Source organism: Lutjanus erythropterus, chromosome 21 (assembly GCF_056507025.1).
Source record: "Lutjanus erythropterus isolate fLutEry1 chromosome 21, fLutEry1.hap2, whole genome shotgun sequence".
Classification (NCBI taxonomy): Eukaryota; Metazoa; Chordata; class Actinopteri; order Lutjaniformes; family Lutjanidae; genus Lutjanus; species Lutjanus erythropterus.
The window spans coordinates 19,234,725-19,252,852 of NC_139337.1; the positions used below are offsets into that span (position 1 = coordinate 19,234,725).

The 18,128-nt window shown below is 39.3% G+C and overlaps 2 protein-coding genes across 4 annotated transcripts; one reads left to right on the top strand and one right to left on the bottom strand.

Moving 5' to 3' along the window:
• Positions 1-920: 920 nt before the first annotated feature.
• Positions 921-4,726, bottom strand: naa50 (N-alpha-acetyltransferase 50, NatE catalytic subunit). Of its 2 annotated transcripts, none has more exons than XM_084747657.1 (5): positions 4,521-4,726; positions 2,616-2,749; positions 2,187-2,306; positions 2,029-2,095; positions 921-1,806 (listed from the first exon to the last, which is right to left on the bottom strand). In XM_084747657.1, exons 1-5 carry the CDS (start codon positions 4,526-4,528, stop codon positions 1,629-1,631), a joined length of 507 nt encoding a protein of 168 aa, XP_084603783.1. In that variant the 5' UTR covers positions 4,529-4,726; the 3' UTR covers positions 921-1,628. The 2 variants fall into 2 exon arrangements, with proteins under 2 accessions (XP_084603783.1, XP_084603782.1); XM_084747656.1 differs by having other exon boundaries at positions 2,616-2,752.
• Positions 4,727-6,730: 2,004 nt separating this feature from the next.
• On the top strand, positions 6,731-17,359 carry atp6v1ab (ATPase H+ transporting V1 subunit Ab). 2 transcript variants are annotated; one of them, XM_084746971.1, is made up of 15 exons: positions 6,731-6,865; positions 11,113-11,216; positions 11,340-11,468; positions 12,845-13,059; positions 13,148-13,285; positions 13,600-13,751; positions 13,837-13,999; positions 14,080-14,188; positions 14,303-14,425; positions 14,975-15,089; positions 15,201-15,264; positions 15,352-15,555; positions 15,722-15,816; positions 15,925-16,096; positions 16,616-17,359. In XM_084746971.1, the coding sequence occupies exons 2-15, from the start codon at positions 11,135-11,137 to the stop codon at positions 16,706-16,708; spliced, it is 1,854 nt and encodes a 617-aa protein (XP_084603097.1). In that variant the 5' UTR covers positions 6,731-6,865; positions 11,113-11,134; the 3' UTR covers positions 16,709-17,359. The 2 variants fall into 2 exon arrangements, with proteins under 2 accessions (XP_084603097.1, XP_084603098.1); XM_084746972.1 differs by having other exon boundaries at positions 6,755-6,865; positions 11,117-11,216.
• The last annotated feature ends 769 nt before the right edge of the window (positions 17,360-18,128 follow it).

The following is an 18,128-nucleotide window of genomic DNA, read 5'->3' on the forward strand; positions in this document are numbered from 1 at the left end:
ATATAAGTATATGAACAAGAAAATACAAAATCTGTTTTTATGAATAAAATGAGACTATGTATCTATGACTGCATCCCAACAAAATTTTTTTTTAAAAAACTTTAAAAATAAGTAGAACTTAGAATTTATTTTGACCTGCAAATAAAGTCCAATTCTTTTTTTAAGCTTATTTATTTATACCTTTAGTTTATCATAGGTTTTGTTTTTTATGATGATGCTGATGTTGTCTCTTTACATTGCAGTACATGTGTTTAAATTAATTTTCACCCATATATATCAACTACATGTACCAGAATAAGACCATTTGCAACAATTTACTGCAAATAGTAATTCCTTTATTTAGACGTTAAAAAGTCTTACAATATAGAGCTCCAGAAAAGATAAAATTCTTCAAAGAAAGGAAAAACATGCTTATACTACAGCGGAGAGGACACAACTCTCCTTGCATGCAGAGGGGTCAGAGCTTCCTCGGGGTAAAACACTGTTCAAAAGACCATACCAAAAATTTCCAAACCATCTGCAGAGCTTCAAAACCTTCATGAAGGTGTGTGTAACAACAGAAGCCGACTGATGCAGGGAGTTTGAAAAGACCATTTCTGAGAGGTGGCTACATAAGGTGCCAAAGGTGTTTAAGGTAAGATGTCTCTATACACTTACATGTGTTTAGAGACACACATCCTCACACACCTTAATTTTACTACTGAAAATAATGCCCAAATCTAATCCCAAACAGCCAATCTGTTGTTATTCGAACATCCCTCACAAGACACTGTGGAGTGCCCTTCTTAGAAACACATTCAATATAATATTCTGTTTGTTTTCTATTATTACTTAATGTTTTCACTCTTAGTAATAAACCCAGGAGAACCTCTGAACCATTTGCCATTTGATGTAAAAAATAAAGTTGAAGGGGAATTAAATTAACAGGCTGGAAAATAAATTTATTCAGAAATTATGAGTGGTGACCACATCCTCCCACCACCTCAAAACCGTTCGGCCTTCCTTACGCCTGCACCGAAGGGGTACATTTCTGCTTTTTCCCCTCTGGACATGACATAATCAACAAACTGGTCAGAGACAGTTTCCATACTTCCCAGGGTTCAGGAGGTGACGGAATAGAGTCGTGACTGTTCCACGCAACAACTCAAAGCATCACTCCAAGCTGACCAGCTGGTACTCATGTGTCAGTGATGGTCTTTCAAACACTTTTACAGCTTCAAACCAACTGTTTTCTTTTGCTGAACAGTATAGATACGTCCCCGTTAGCTTTATAACCGCGTAAAAATAACTCAAACACAAACAGTATGATTTGCAAACACCACACCCTCCCCCTTCACCAAGTCTAAAACTGTCTGAAATTGGCAACTTTGTCAAATAGGAGCACTTTTGGATACTGAGCTTTTTGTAATTTTCAATTATCTGTATGGGGAAAGGGGAGGAATAAAATACGCAAAAACTCAAAGGGGACCCCTTTGCAAAATAAATGCAGCATTTTTTGTACTTTAAATTTGTTTTCTCTTTTTAGCGTCCTTTGAAGAAAGTGTTGAATGTGTCGACCCTGGGGCATTTGTCACAGTTCTGTTTCTGTGGAGGCGGGCACATCTGTGCTCTTCCCAAACGCTGTGCCCCTACTCTGCCTTCTGAAGTTCTCCGGTGGGCGGTGCGCATGGGCTGCGCAGACTCTTCTGCAACACATGGGCATCTGCGGGCTCTATCCTCTTGTAGTAATTCTTTTTTGTTTCGATGATCTCAAAGCCAAACTTCTGGTAAAAGTGAATGGCTGACTCGTTGCTGATCTGCACATGACTACGGGGAGGAAAAAAAAAAAAGACATTTAGTGGCTGGAAGAACTGCTCAAAACGTAACAATGAAATTAATCTATTTATTTTTACATTAAGGTTTAAAGAATCTGTCAATTCTATCACTTTCAGCAAAAAAGATCTAATTAATCTACACTGAAAAATATGTATCAACTGCAGCTTAAGTTGACGCTACAAAAAAAAAAGTCTTCTGTAATTAGACACTCACAGGTAAATGTTGTCAAAAGTGCCATCCTTCTCACAGATGTTTAGCACATGATTCAGCATCTTTGTACCTGGAGAAAAAGACAAAAGCCACGTTGTAAGAATTAAACACAGCATCAAAAGGTGCACTGTAGCATCTTCTAGGAATGCGGAGCTCCTTACCAATTCCAAGTCTACGGTAGGGTGCTAGACAGCCGAGTGTCATGATGTACAGCCTCTTCTGGTTCTGAGAGTGGTCCACTCTGCAGCACACAGCACCCACTGCAATGTCATTGAAGTATGCTGCGAGACGAAAAGGAGGTAAGACTGAAACATCCTACTAGAAAGGGAATCCTCACTTCTATCTAACTTGAGGAGCAATGTTCGCTAGACTGCAGAGCGCAGGGAAATGTGAAGGTTTTCATGACAATGCAATTTGAAGGTCTATAATTCTGTCCCTGGAGTTCTTTTTCTACTTAGTGTATGAAATCCAAGCACTTTTCATCCTAAATTTCACTGTCTAAGAACTGAATCCTGACAGTGATTTCCCGTTCTAATGATTGACTGACACCAGAAATAGCTTCATACTTACAAAGACGTTTTTTTTCTTACCTAGCTTTGCAAGCTCTCCAACTTCCAGCACATCTTTGTAAAACTTGTCGTTGTAGCTGACAGGGAAGATGACCTGGTTCAGGCGTTTCAGCTGTTTAATGTTATGGGGCGTAACATCCCCAAGCTCGATCCGGCTACTGGAACAAGAGCAAAACGGTCAAATGACTGACAACTGACTGACACTGTTATGTTCAGGATAATATGCCATCAGTGCAATAAACACCCACAGCAGCATCATGGAAACTATGCGATCTCTCTTAAGACTGTTGACTCCTGAGGCTGCAGCTATTGATTATTCTTATTATTAATTATTCTGTTGATCATTTTCTTAAATAATGGATTATTTGTTTGATCAAAAACAAACAAACAAAAAACAACAACAAAAAAAGCCCAAGGTAACATCCTCAAATTTATTGTTTTGTTCACAACCCAAAGATATTCAGTTTACTGTCACAGAGGACTGAAAAACAGAAAAAAGCATATTTGAGAATCAATAATCAGAAAATGTAAAACAAGTCAAACTGATTAATTGACCATCAAAATAGCTGGCGATTAATTTCAAAGCCTTTGCAGCTCTACTGACAATCTGAAATCTTTTTCCAATGGTTAATCAACTACTTTAGTCAGTTAACAGAATATTAGTTGGTCTTAGTAGCCTCAAAAAAACTGACAAACTTTATTGAACTGCAGCTTCACAAATATGATGATCTGATGCTCTTTTCCTGGCTTATGAAACAGTAAACTGAATATCACTTGACATTTTTCTATATTTTCTGGCTAATAATAGATGAAGTGAAAATTACTTGATTTGAATTAGCAGAATACTTGTTAATTGTATTAACTGTAAAATTGTAGCCCATAAATAAAATGAATCCCCTCAGTAAAATCTAACAACTGTTGATTCAGATGTGGTGGAAGCTGTGTCACTGACTCAGTAATGTCATACTGCCCGACCACGATCCATATAAAATCACTCTTTCAACCAAACAAGCACATGAAGCCATTGGTTTTCATATTATGTTAACTATAAAAATGGACGTAGCACCTACTAAAGATGTAATTCCTACAAGAACCTGGGAATATGAGTCTTATAGTGTCTGAGTAAGTGACCCAAACACAACTCTCCAGCTTGTATAGTTAAAAAGTTCAGAGTGGTATTTTTAGGAGACTACACATCCAAAAAAACAGCTGTTGGTCACGTGTGTTGTTCATCAGGATATACAGTGCCAGCAACCGTCCACACTTCAAACAGTAACATCTATGAAATCTCATCTGAACAATAAACAAAGTTCAGCGGTAATCACCCTAATGTAATCTGAGAATCAAAACATTAACCATAAACATGTTACCACAGTGATCATCACTGCTAGGGTGTTACTTTGGCATGTCAAGTTACACTGAACAAGCTGGCACAAACTTGAGCTGATGTCTGGTGTAAGGTTAATACGGTAGCTGGCTAACATTAGCTTCCTGTGCCAGCAACTTGTCAAGTACATAACTTTGTTAACTGACGTGGCTAAATTGCTGCAGTTGAAGTTTAGCTGAGCTGTTGACGACTTTAACGCCAACACACAAATGATCTGACACCCAGGGTCTGCCTATTTTAGCTTAGCTGAAGTGGGTTTACTGACTCAGCTCCCCACTAGCAGCTAGCTAGTTAGCTTTGCTTGTGCGCGACCTGAACAAACGAACAAGCGGCTTAGAGTCAAAGAGCATAACCGTGCCAGAGCTGTCGCTGTAACTGTGCTGTCTGCTATATTTTTTGTCCTACACCTACATTAAAGTAGCTTAGCAAGCTAGCTAGCCTCGCCGTCTCCTCCCCGCCTCCCCTTGTAGAAAAAAACAGACATGAAAAACTTTACTCGTGCTAAGCTACTTATTCGTGGCTCAAAAGCTTACACTCACCCTTTCATTGTAAACAGATATTATCCTTTATTTTCGATGATGCTGAACTTTAGAGTTGTTTTGGGTAGGAAGGAGGAATTTTGACAGAGTTAGGGTCGGGGATGCCTCCCGTTTTACCCTCCACATGTAGCTAGTTGCGGTGGTTGCAGTTAGCTTAGCCGCCGCACTCCTTCCACGACTGTGTGGAGACTGTCAACCCTGACCCCCGCATGCGCACAAACTCTGGCGCATATTGACGTGGTCATTTAATACCCCGAGTTTGGTCTTTCAGGATGCCTTCTGTAAGAAACGATCCACCAAGACAATGCAAAAGAACATATTTAACATGCAGAATATCTAATGTATATAATATATAATGTCGGCAAATTTGAGAAGAAAAAGTTAGAGTATTGTCATATCACCAAAACTGATAATTGGTTTGTACTACCATGTAAACCAGTCGTGCAATATTAGTACTTATTTGCAGGTGTAATTTTACTTCATATTGTGCAGTATTTCAACAGGTGAAGAATGAATGAATATGAGTCTCCTCATATTGTACATACTGTTCCTATTTTTATATTTCCATGTTTATATTGTTCCTATTTTTATATTTCCCATGCCTACAGTGTTCCTATTTTTATTTTTATTTTTTATAGTTCCTCTGTTTAAATTGTTCATATTTGTCATATTTTCTTTTGCTCATATTTTAGATCTTATTTTTTTTGCTATCCACTTCACTGCTGTAACACTGTAGATTTCTCCATTGTAAGACTAAGAAAGGATTCTCTTATCTTATATGTGGTAGAATTTGTACAATGTCTGAGTAAAGTTAATTATTAAAATTCTGCAATTAGAAATTTTGGCTTTAATATTCCCTTTATTCTCTCTTTTTTATTGTTTCTCTTTTTATTATTATTTTCACTTTTTTAAGTGTTTATGTTTTATTTATTTGGTTTTCCTCACTTTCAGGTGCCCCTCTAGCATGCTTGAATCTAATTTTTATGTATGTATTTATATATTTTTTTGTCAAAATGTTTGACATGCGCAATTGGTTCAATAAAGATATCTTGAAGAAAGAAACCTGAGATAAAGCACAGCCTGTGAGGCCTGACTCAGGGTAAAGTATCCCAGGACTATACCCTCATGTCAGAATTACTTTCATTTTTGTAACTGATTTTGTAGTTTTGCTAAATGAAATCTTTAAAAAAATGGCTTATGTGTTGTAATGTGATGTCAGAAAAACAAAATTAAAAACATAAACCTTACATTCATAATCACATGACTGCTATAAAGAAGTATTGATAAATGTATGTTATTATACAGACCATTGCCACATTTAGATTGTTAGATTCAGAGAGAGAGAGAGAGAGAGAGAGAGAGAGAGACTTAGATGGAGTAAATAATTAATCACAGCAATTTGTGACAGCGACTCCATTTTGGCTCAAACGTTGCTGTAAAGATATTTAGCCTGTGGGAGATAGGCTTCTCACTCACCCTGTCTGAAAGTAAATCATGTAATGTTAGGTCTAAAAAATTAGCTATCTCAATTTCAGCCCACCCACATGGTCACAGTACCCCGCTAAGAGGGCAAAGTAGATTAAATGCTAAATTATTTAGGCCTGTACACTATGTACACATAATAGTTGTCACATTGTTGGTATTTTTATTCTTTTCTTTCTTTCTTTTTTTTTTTTTTGTAATTTTCCGCATTATTTATTAACCTTCTTCTATTCCTATTCGGATTCCGTACATACTCTGATGTCATGAGACAGATCTGCTTAACTACCATTATTATTATTTATTATTATTATTATTATTATTATTATTATTATTATTATTAGTAGTAGTAGTAGTAGTAGTAGTAGTAATTATTTTTGATTGAAGAAATTAATTATATCCAGTATATTTTCTTTTATCTACTTCATCGTCTGTTTTATTTTATTACCTATTTCTATTCACATTATTTTTTGTTAATTTCACAACTGTCTTCAATATCGAAATTGTGCTCTGGCAAACATTATAAATGTCATGCCAATAAAGACAAACTGAAAATTTAAACTGTCTGCTTCCCTGTAACTGTTGTGCACGTAAAGTACTTGAAAACTAAAAACATTCATTCCTACTCATGATCTTAGTTGCGCAGGCTGTAGACCAGTCCTGATCTAGAGCGATCGATCTCCAGTGTTAAAGATCTTTGCTGTGGTCCCGGGGCGGATCCAAAATGGCGGCAGTTGCAGCGGCCCAGCAGTAAAACCAGCAGCGAGTGAATGAAGTCAGCTGATCTCTGCCTGCTGTCACGCATCGCAGCACCCATCGTTTCTCTCTCGAGGCAAGACAGCAAACCACCACTTCACAACCAGACGGTAACTATTATATTTTTGTCTAAGTCTGCAGCATTATTTCGATATTATCAACTGACACCAGCTTTGTTGTTTGTTTTTAATGAAATGATTTAGTCCCTCCGTTGCGCCAAAACCGTAGAGCCAGCAATTTTCAGCCAGGCCGAGCGACCAGTATTGCTATCATTTTCATAATACAGACTAACCTACAGAGCTGGATATCGCTGTTTTACCGTTAAGACAAAATGGGATTTAGTGGAAATGCTTGTTAATGATTTATCGGCCGCATTTTAGAGTCTCCTTGCTGTGTCAGTTAAGCTAGCAAGGGTACAGTTTCGAGGAAAGCTATCAAACTGCATATAGTCCCGGGGTCATCATAAACATTACACAGGCTATCAGGTCATTCTTATGTTATTAACTCTCTATTTGTTTGGGGTTCTTCTTCATTAAAACAGCATAATATAGTTTCATGCAATCAGCTAGCTGCGTTCAAGGAGTTTGCAATTAACGTCTGTGTGTCAGGATGTTTTTTCATGACCATCTCACCTACATGTAACATTTCTGAGCCTATTTGTGCGCAGACATCACTACTAACATATAGGCCTTTCCACCGAATCGGTGCCTTTTCCATCCGCAGGACATGACATGAAAAAATACGCATGAAAAACATCTGTGTAGTACACTGCATTTTCAAGAAAGGTGTCCTGTCCTCTCTCTAAACATCACACTTAACTATGAAATAAAATGATTAGAATTTGTTATTTTTGCATTATTGTGTGACTCTATTTCCAATTTAGACATTTAAATAAATTTTTTGAATCAGAAATTCTAAATATGTTGGTTAAAATACACATTTTAATAGTGTCTCCAGATTTCTCCCTCTAAAAAATTGGTGAATTTCTGCAAGTCACATGACCACCAAGAGGCAGGAACATTTGAATCTCCTGGAGGTCATGGGAAGACTAAAAGTAAATTCTCTTTCTCTGTTTCCTGTAGTTTTGATCATATTTTAAGTACGACTGAGAATGTCAATCTAAGCATTCAGTCCTGTATGTTATTATATATTTTTTAAAGGGTAGTTTTGGTCAACCAGGTGAAGGTACTGAGTGTTCTCATGCTGTTAGTACTGATGCCATGTGGCTACATTTCTTTTGCTAATGTTATGTTAAAAACTCAGTTCTGTATTGGAAACTGCATGATCCTAGCTAGATATATAGCTATAAGCTATTTTGCGATATATAACATATATCTTCATATACACATTTTCTCTAAAGTAACTGATAAATAAATTTTGGACAAAATCACAATATCAATAAATCAAAAAACGTTTTGGCAGGAGCGCTTCCTGGACTCAAAATGAGTTTGTTTGCGGTGCTCTTTGGATACGGACATGTGTCCCTGTCCAAAGAACGGCCTTTAAAATCAGGAAAAGACATATAGTCACATATCACAATAATGATATAATGTGGATATATTGCCAAAAAAGCCATAAATTACAGAAAATACTTGTGTTTACAGCCTATATTTCCCTTCTGCCATCTTTAGTTTGACATCCTGTGACAACAGTTGACCATTCCCACTTTTCTTTCGTTACTGTCCTTCACAGATTAGCCAGCAGAACATCTCAGGTCAGCAGTAGAATAATGAAGGGTAAAATTATCTTTAATCTATGAAGGGTTATAGTCATGGGGAAGGTTTGCTCCAGTGTTTCCACACACAGTCATGATTTGTACTTCCCAGTTTTGCAACATGCTAGTTTTCCACTTCCTTAAAGAGACTCATAGTACAGCCAGACCAGCCAGTCATGTGCCAAGATCATATGATCAAATGTCATGTCTGTTGTTACAGCCGGGATTATTACAAGAGAATTTGACCTTAACTCCTTGTAAAGACGCTTGTAACAAATATTGTAATACTACTATTATAAAAGTTTTGCATTTAAATATACTTTGATTTGTATAATTAGAATTAATCAAGCAGGTAAAGATTTGTGTGTGATCTTATGGTAATTAATCATTTGAACAGCAGAACTTATCTTCCCACTGTATGCTGTTCTGTGGAGGCTCTTCATCAGGCTCACCTTGATACTTAAATTGTTGAGGTATACCGGGGGCTGGTATCATTCAGAAATGTTAAATACCGGTAGTGATACCTAGACTTTGACACTGGTTCCCGAACAACACTTTTTCAAATACCAATTTTATGAAAGCAATTTTAACTAAATGAAAATTACATTAGGCCTACATGTTAGTTACAGTACAAATCTTTAGTTTCATTCTCCAGCTCCTTTTTAACGCACTCAGAACAGTTTCATAACATAAAAATGTGATCTGATACACACTGTGGTAAAAATTTAGTTGTCTATTTCAGCTCTCTAGTTCTATGTTTCAGCAGTTTGGCATTTTTCCACTCAAAGCAGATTTACAACATAAAAAATAAACCACAACTGGAAGATTTTCTCCTGAGGTATCAAAATTTGGTATCGGATGACAGGATACTTTTTGATACTCGATAGTAATGAAGCAGTTCAGTAAAGTATTGAAGTTCACTACCCTGCTTTAGGTATACATGTAAATTGAGATGAAAACTCACATAATTGCAAATTAAAAGGAAGCAAATTTTGTTTTCTTTTCTTGAAGAACAGGAATTTTGTTGTTTTTGGTCTTAGCTCTGTGAAGAATTTTCACTAGCTGTTCTTCTTGTAATTCCTGCATTGACCCATTGGTGGAGCTGCTATATTCCTGCACAGATGGGTGAAGCAGCCTGGCGTAAACAGGAAGATCTGTACATCAGTGGGAAGGACAAGAAAAGGGCATGGATGTAGAGTGCAGTATGTGTTATATGATTGTCAGATAGGGAATGATTAATGAAGAATACCAAATTTAAGCTCCACGAGCATGCTGGCTGTGTCTACTGTGTCTGATGCGGACAGTACACAGCAGATACTCTGCTTTTTCGTGTGTGCAGAGCCTCTGCAGTCAGCTCTGTGTGGGGATGGGTGTATGTCACGACTGACGACAGCTTGTGTTTGTGTCACTCTTGCATGGAGCCAAATGCAGTTAGTGTAGTATCCAGCAGATATGTGATGTGAAAATGACTGGAGACAGAAAATGATGCATAGATGCATCCCTGCAAGACATTTGTCACAGTGTATGTCAAAGGAGCATGCTGTCGGTGTTTACTTATGTGTACAGTCTGTACATACGTGAAGGGAAAACAGAGGGGCTGCTCTGTGGGATTCCCCTCTAATGTTAGCCTGACACGTCACACTCTCTGTACTACTGGACTTAAAGTGTGCTGCTGCCAAGCAGGAGCAGGAGACGAGGGGGGGGGGGGGGGGGTGGCCTAGATCAGGCTGAGAAACATCAGAGTCGTGAGCTGTGATGTTGCTGTATTTCCTTGGCGGTTACCATGGTAACAGTAGGAGGTGCCACTACCAAGGTACCAGCACAGCGCCAGGCAAATATTTGTAGATTATTACAATTTTGTCTTTAATTTTTATATCTATTATTTTATTTTTTATGCCTTGTAATATGGTTTTCGATATGGTTTTATCTACCGAATCGTATGACTGTAATGTAATATACCCAGGTTTGAAGAGTGCACAACAGGTCTTATAGAACATCCATAATAAAGGAGTACGTTGTGCAGTCTCATTACACTCATCTCTCAGCCCTGATGTATCAAAAGGTTACTTTGTCCCTGGAGAATTACAGGAAGGTGCAGCTTTTATATGTATAAAAAGAAAATTGAATAAATAAATAAATAAAAAGTGAGGTTTCTAAACTTTTAAACAACTTCTATAGATTATATTACTGATGGAAATCAACAGACAGTAAAAAAGACAAAAAGAGAGTGAGAGGTTTAAACAGGACTTTATTTTTTACCTTTGATTTTTGTGTGTTGATTATCCTGTATACACTTGTTGTCTGTAGGTTTGAATCCAGTCTGAGACCTTAGTTGCATATCGTGCTTCATTTCTCTCCCTTTGTGACGGTCAGTGTTGCCTCAGTTCTTAAACAGATTGGTTAAACTTGTTGGAATGCAGTTAGCTCTAAAAGCAGCGATCAAAGTACTCGTAGCCACAGCTGCTTTATGGCTGCTAATAAAAGATCTCAATAATTAAAATGTAGACATGGAGGTGATGTTGAAGTGACCATTGCGGAGGAGAAGACGGCCACTCCTGCAGTCCTCTGGTCAATTTTCTCGTTTCCTTTACTGCTCTGTCACCTCATCTCTCATCACATTATTCCTTTCTGTTCTCCTTCCAGTCAGACAAATAAACCTGTGAAGATGGACATGTCCAAGCTGCCCAAGATGAGGGATGAGGAGAGAGAGAGCCAGTTTGGATACGTTCATGGAGTCTCCGGACCAGGTTGGCTACCACACATGCAAAATACAGGAAATAACAGAGGACAGATTTGTTCGGCTACAGACTTCCTGGTGTTTGGTATTTAACTCTTTTTAGTCTGAGTGTTAACCTTGTGTGTTTCTGTAGTGGTGACAGCTACAGCCATGGCAGGAGCAGCCATGTACGAGCTGGTCCGTGTCGGCCACAGTGAGCTGGTGGGAGAGATCATCAGACTGGAGGGAGACATGGCCACTATCCAGGTCTACGAGGAGACATGTATCCTTCTGACCATGTGACTGTCCAGTCTGTGACTTAAGATAATGTTGGAGCTTTCATATTTGATTCATACAGGCCTCAAAATAATACAACAGAGAGGGAAGTGTGGTATAGAGCCATGACTATGTTTAGCGTTTATTTCTAAGTGCATCATTACATCTGTCATCCAGTTTATATGATTATGGACCAGTAGACAAAAGGCACACTCACTCAGAGTTTGAAAAACTACTTGACAAATAGTTTCACAGATTATGACATCTCTTGAATGGTATTTGAGAATCTTTTGTTAAGCTTTTATTTAGAGCAGTGTCCATGCAACAACTACAGTTCAGATCAAAGATTTGCAACAGGACGAGTTAAAACTCGCAACTAATGGCACTACGCCCATCTACAACGTCCTGAAAACCTGCCAGTTTACACCGGTATGACCAGACAAGACAGTTTATTGTCTCCATAGCGAGGACTCTGTACTTCCAACTTAACTATTGGCTTCTCACACTGTTTTTGTAGCTGAGTATAATTTGTAGCATCTTGAAAATATGAACGAGCCCTGTGATATGCTTGCTACAGTTGCTGTCCTAGTATTGATGAAATGGTAAAAACATAAAAGGTGTGTGCGTGGGGAGAGTGTGGTTAAGTGGAGTGAGACAGCAAGTGCATAGAGGGACAGTGCATGCAAGCAGAGAGGATTAAAAATCACTGAAGTTGTCAGTTTAGCAGTAAATTTAAACGTACTGCAAGGAGAGTAAAACTGGTTGTAAAACAGTCTCAGTTTTATTACTGAGGCCTCTATATGACCCGCAGCAAACAAGACCACCAGCAAGAAGCTTCACTATTTTTAGTTCTTAATGTCTGCCAGAGGGTCGGGTTCTCTGTGAAATCAGATATAATGAGCCTGTGTTTACATTTTCACAGGCAAAGTTGCATTGAGTATTATGTTAGCTAGTTAAAAAAAAAAACTGGAGGGGATTTTTTCGTGTTATATTTTGTGGTCATGGAAGTAGAAACAAGTTCCTCGTAAAAGCTTTTCTTTTAAGGCTTGTTTGGATGAGGTGATCCTCTCTGCCACTTTTGGTAGTTTGCAACTGACTTGAGGACCTGACTTCATTATAAGCTGATGAGCTGTTGAAACCGGTGACGTGCCTTCTGTTCTAAAACCAGCCACTGGAGAAGTGACAAGTTCAGTCGCAGGTGACGTCATCAGCCAGGCGTGTGTCAAGACAGTTCACATCACTGTTCCCTGCACACTTCCTAAAGATTTGTCTCATTGTGAATTTTTGTTCCTTTAAACTGTAAGATCAAAGAGTGGATCTGCTCCATCTGTCAGAAATGGTCCCACATTTCCGTCAAAACTCTTTTCCTGAGCCTGAATCCAGCTGGTGTGTCTGTCGGAGATCCAGTGCTGAGGACGGGGAAGCCTCTCTCTGTGGAGCTGGGTCCGGGAATCATGGGCTCCATCTTTGATGGTATCCAGCGACCACTGAAGGACATCAACGACCTCACACAGAGCATCTACATCCCCAGAGGTGTGAACATCGGCGCGCTCAACCGAGACCTCAAGTGGGAGTTTACTCCCAGCAAGAGCCTGCGGGTAAATGTGTCTGTGCAGACCTAAAAACCTTTAGCCTGACATGTTTACATTATCAGGTGAATTAACCCTTTTTAAAAATCCTTCTTAGGCTGGCAGTCACATCACAGGCGGAGACATCTACGGCGTTGTGTTCGAGAACTCCCTTATCAAGCACAAGATCATGCTGCCTCCCAAAAACAGAGGCACTGTGACTTATGTGGCTCCACCTGGAAACTACGACGTCACTGTGAGTCCACCACACGTCCTCCATCTACAGCTGTGAATAACTGTTTTACTGTTTTTAAGCCAAAATTAGCGCATATATGTGGGTTACTTAAAAACCCAGGTAAACCCGCTAAAATAGACGATTGACTCTCTGATCGGGGATGCAGATAATAAATACCTGTGAATACTGCAGAGTCAGGACTGAGTGCAGATTGTACCCTTTGCTACTAAAGACAAAAGCCAGATGTTAGTGGGAGTTCGTGTTTTTTTTTTTTTTTTATCTTTAATAGTTAAATGTCACTTTGCATTGATGGCTTGTGTGTGTTTGTATGTCAGGATGTGGTGATGGAGCTGGAGTTTGAGGGCGTGAAGGAGAAGTTCACTATGGTGCAAGTGTGGCCCGTCAGACAAGTGCGACCCGTCACAGAGAAGCTGCCCGCCAATCACCCGCTGCTGACCGGACAGAGGGTGCTGGACGCCCTTTTCCCGTGAGTCTCTCATCCTCAAGACACGTTGAAAATGTTTCTCCAGCTGCACTTTTCCTTTACCCTCCTCTACTTCTTCTCTGTGTAGATGTGTGCAGGGAGGAACCACAGCCATCCCAGGAGCCTTTGGTTGTGGAAAGACCGTCATCTCTCAGTCCCTGTCCAAGTACTCCAACAGTGACGTCATCATCTACGTAGGCTGTGGGGAGCGTGGGAATGAGATGTCAGAAGTACTGCGAGACTTCCCCGAGGTGAGTAGCGAGAACGCCGGTGTTGTATCCTAACTAGAGTGACTTTGACTGGTGTTCTGACAGTGTTGTCTGGCCAACAGCTGACCATGGAGGTGGACGGGAAGATAGAGAGCATCATGAAGAGAACAGCGCTGGTAGCCAACACCTCCAACATGCCTGTAGCTGCCAGAGAAGCCTCCATCTATACAGGTATCTGTCAACAATAGCCAGGGAAATAAATCTTTGATCACTTACATTATGTTACAACAAAGAGTCTCAGTCACTGCCGTCCTGAGATTACATACTGACTGTTTGTTTTGTCAGGAATCACGCTGTCTGAGTACTTCAGAGACATGGGATACAATGTGAGCATGATGGCTGACTCCACCTCCCGTTGGGCCGAGGCTCTCAGGGAGATTTCTGGCCGTCTGGCTGAGATGCCTGCTGGTAAGTTTGGAGTCTTGATTAGAACAAGAGCTGAAGGCAGATTCAGGCATTAGGTAATGAAAAACAGCAGAGATGTTTGTTTATTTCTGTTTACATTTCTTCCAGTGGCATCAGAATCTGGATTTACAGGATATGAGAAAGTAATTTTCTAAAATCGGGTCTTTTTTAGTGATCTGATTCTTAATTTATAAGAGGAAGTTTGAGTGAATCTGTGAATTTCTCAAAATTAACACAATCTTCCTCTTGCATAACTCTATGCTGCCTTTGACTTCTCATATCAATGTCATAAGAAACAATTCTTTTTTTAAAGACTTATAATTTTTATTATCAGATATACACCAGTCATAATTGTGGACTTTAGTTGCAATGCCATAATCTGAATGCACCACCTCACACATCACATTTTTTACAGTAGCTGGAGTTCATGCCTCTTTGTTTTGAAAGAGAAATCCAGTATGGCGGAACAATTCTCTCACCTCTTGTCTGTAATCATGTTAACCCAGTTGGAAGCATGGAGCCGGTCTGAGTGTTTTGTGTATCTGCCCACAGACAGCGGTTATCCTGCCTACCTGGGCGCCCGTCTCGCCTCCTTCTATGAGCGTGCTGGCAGGGTGAAGTGTCTGGGCAATCCTGAGAGGGAGGGCAGTGTCAGTATCGTGGGAGCGTGAGTACAGCCTCGCTTTGTCCACTAGAGGGAGACATTACTCAGCACATCTTGTCTGGACTCTAACTGGAACAGAGCTGGTCAATGAAACTGTTTTATTCTGTTTCTCAGTGTGTCTCCTCCTGGTGGTGACTTCTCTGACCCTGTCACTTCAGCCACTCTTGGTATTGTACAGGTAAATGATCAGATTCAGACCTCGCAGTCATTCTAACTGATATTTGTTGAACAAAGACGCTCAGTTCTTCATTGGTTCCTCCGTCAGGTGTTCTGGGGTCTGGATAAGAAGCTGGCTCAGAGGAAACACTTCCCCTCTGTGAACTGGCTCATCAGCTACAGCAAATACACTCGCGCTCTGGACGAGTATTACGACAAACACTTCCCTGAGTTTGTGCCCCTACGTACCAAGGCCAAGGAGATCCTGCAGGAGGAGGAGGACCTGGCTGAGATTGTGCAGCTCGTCGGAAAGGTAAGTCAGCATTAAGTCGGTGGCAGTTCTTTGATCTTTAAATAAACTTTGATCAGATTTTCTCCTTTTTTTCTGTATGTAGCTTCAAAGTCAGGAATACATATTTTTATTCTATATCTGCTTGTTCCGACACATTTCTGAAGTCGTTTTCATGCTTTTTAAATAGGCATCACTGGCAGAGACAGATAAAATCACCCTGGAAGTGGCCAAACTGATCAAAGACGACTTCCTGCAGCAGAACGGTTACACTCCTTATGACAGGTAACATCAAACCCAACACATTTTCTGTGCATGTAAATCTGATGGCTTGAAATGACAGATCCAATCTACTGATTATTGCTAACTTATTTACTTGATTTTTCTCCTCAGGTTCTGTCCCTTCTATAAGACTGTAGGCATTCTCTCCAACATGATCGCTTTCTATGACATGGCACGACACGCGGTGGAGACCACAGCTCAGAGCGACAACAAGATCACCTGGGCCATGATCAGGGAGCACATGGGAGAAATCCTCTACAGGATCAGCTCAATGAAATTTAAGGTGCGTGTCTGTTTTGTTTGTGCTAAAGCTTGTATATATATCTCATCCACCTTAGTTTTAAGTTCCATATTTCATTTAAAGTATAATACGGTTGTTGAAGAGTGTGATTAACAGTCTCAAATGGCTCTTAAATACAAAATGTTTGGGACAATGTTTAATCCGATTGATTAAATTGTGCTCAGTTTTTACAGTTTTCTGAGTGTTTTCTTACGTTTAGACTAGTCAACTAGTTTAAATTTCAGTTTTTGTTTAATCAACAAGAAAATTAGTCATTAGACTAGTCTCTGTTGACGAGAGCCAAACGTAATCAGCTCTGAAGGTTTCAAGTCTGTCTGCTGTTCCATGTTGAAAGAGGCTCTGCATTTAAAAGATTTTTAATCTAACTCCGTCCTAACTAAGGGAAATTAAATCTGTTGAACACAGAATGATGGTCATGGCTGAAGCACCGCTTAGGCATCATGCTGCCTAGTCCTCCTGTTTTCTTTTCCTGTTTGTAAGACTGTTTCTTTGTTGCTACAGGACCCAGTGAAGGACGGTGAAGCTAAGATCAAGGCCGAGTACGCTCAGCTACTGGAGGACATGCAGAACGGCTTCCGCACGTTGGAAGAATAGGCTCTCACCTCTCGCCACCTTTCTGGTTTTCATCTCTGAGCCCTCCACTGCAGAATCACATTCCACCTCCTCGTATTCCCGCACCTCCCCGTGCTCCCCTGTGCTCCTTTTTTGTGAGTGATTGTGCGAGTATGTGTGTGTGTGTGTGCGCGCGCATTTTCATGTGGAGGGGAAAAGAGAAAGATGTACTGTATTCATTATTATTTGTTGCCTCGTATCGGCGTACTCTGGATCCTCTGCATGGTCGCTGATCGTGCATGCGTGTGTGGATTTAATGTGTGTACGAATGGAAGAGGGATCTCTTCTTCAGCCTGTTTCTTCCTTTCTCTGTTTACATGATTTTTTTCTGTGTGTGTAGATGTGTTGCTCTTCCTGAAGAGGATTGTTCGGTTGATGTATTGTAATTCATAAACCATCTGTACAGAAGAGTATTGAATATAAATTTAATAAGATCAGTCTATTTATTGCCAGCATTTTTTGACGTGAACGCTTTGTTGTTCTTTCTTTTTGTTTTTATGGTTGTGTTTCACGCTGTGCAGTGTCGTGTACTTTGCTGTGTGAATGTGTAAAGAGTCGGACTCTGTGACGCTCTGCTGTCCAAAACTTTCATCATGTTACTCCCAGAGAATTAAAACATGGGGAAAAAAATAACTTGTGTTTGTGTTTGTGTCTGTTTGACCTCTTTCTGATGATGCCACTGGAGCTGCAGAACTGGTCTCTCTGCATATCACTCATACTCTGCAGCACCCAGCCCTTTACAATGCTTTGTGCACAGAAATCATTTAAGTACTTTGTTATTCTTTTAAAAGGTCAAAGCTAAATTTAGTTAGTGTAATGAATTGGTATGGCATGAAAAGTATGTTGTTATTGTTAACAAACATCTAACTCCATCATGGAGAACACTCTGTACAAATGTACATGAGTATAACTGAAGTCAACTTCACTGTAAAAAAGCAAAACACTTTGTTCTAACTTAAATAAGTTGGTGTCCTGGCTGCCTTAAAATTTTGGGCTGACTGAATTTGAAAAGTTTGAAAACTTTATAATGCAAAACAAACTTTTTAAGTCAAACAATATTAATTCAGTTGTACTTGAGAAAACGTTCTGATAAATACAAATTTGATTTTCTTTTTTGAAAAGTCAATTCACTTTGCACAAATAACTTACATCTGCAGCTGTTTCTTTAAAAACTTGATTTAATCAGTTGATCGAACTCAAAGTACATTCATACATTGGAGATAATCTGATTTTAGAAAAACTTGTATCTTTAAGTTTTGGATACAAAAAAGTTAGTTTTAGTTTATTTCAAAATGCAATTTCAATTTGAAAATTAATAAAGACAGTTGCCTTCAAATTATGTAATAAAATTTTGACTTTGAAGTAAAACTCAAACTTACATTTAGAAATAAACTCACACCTT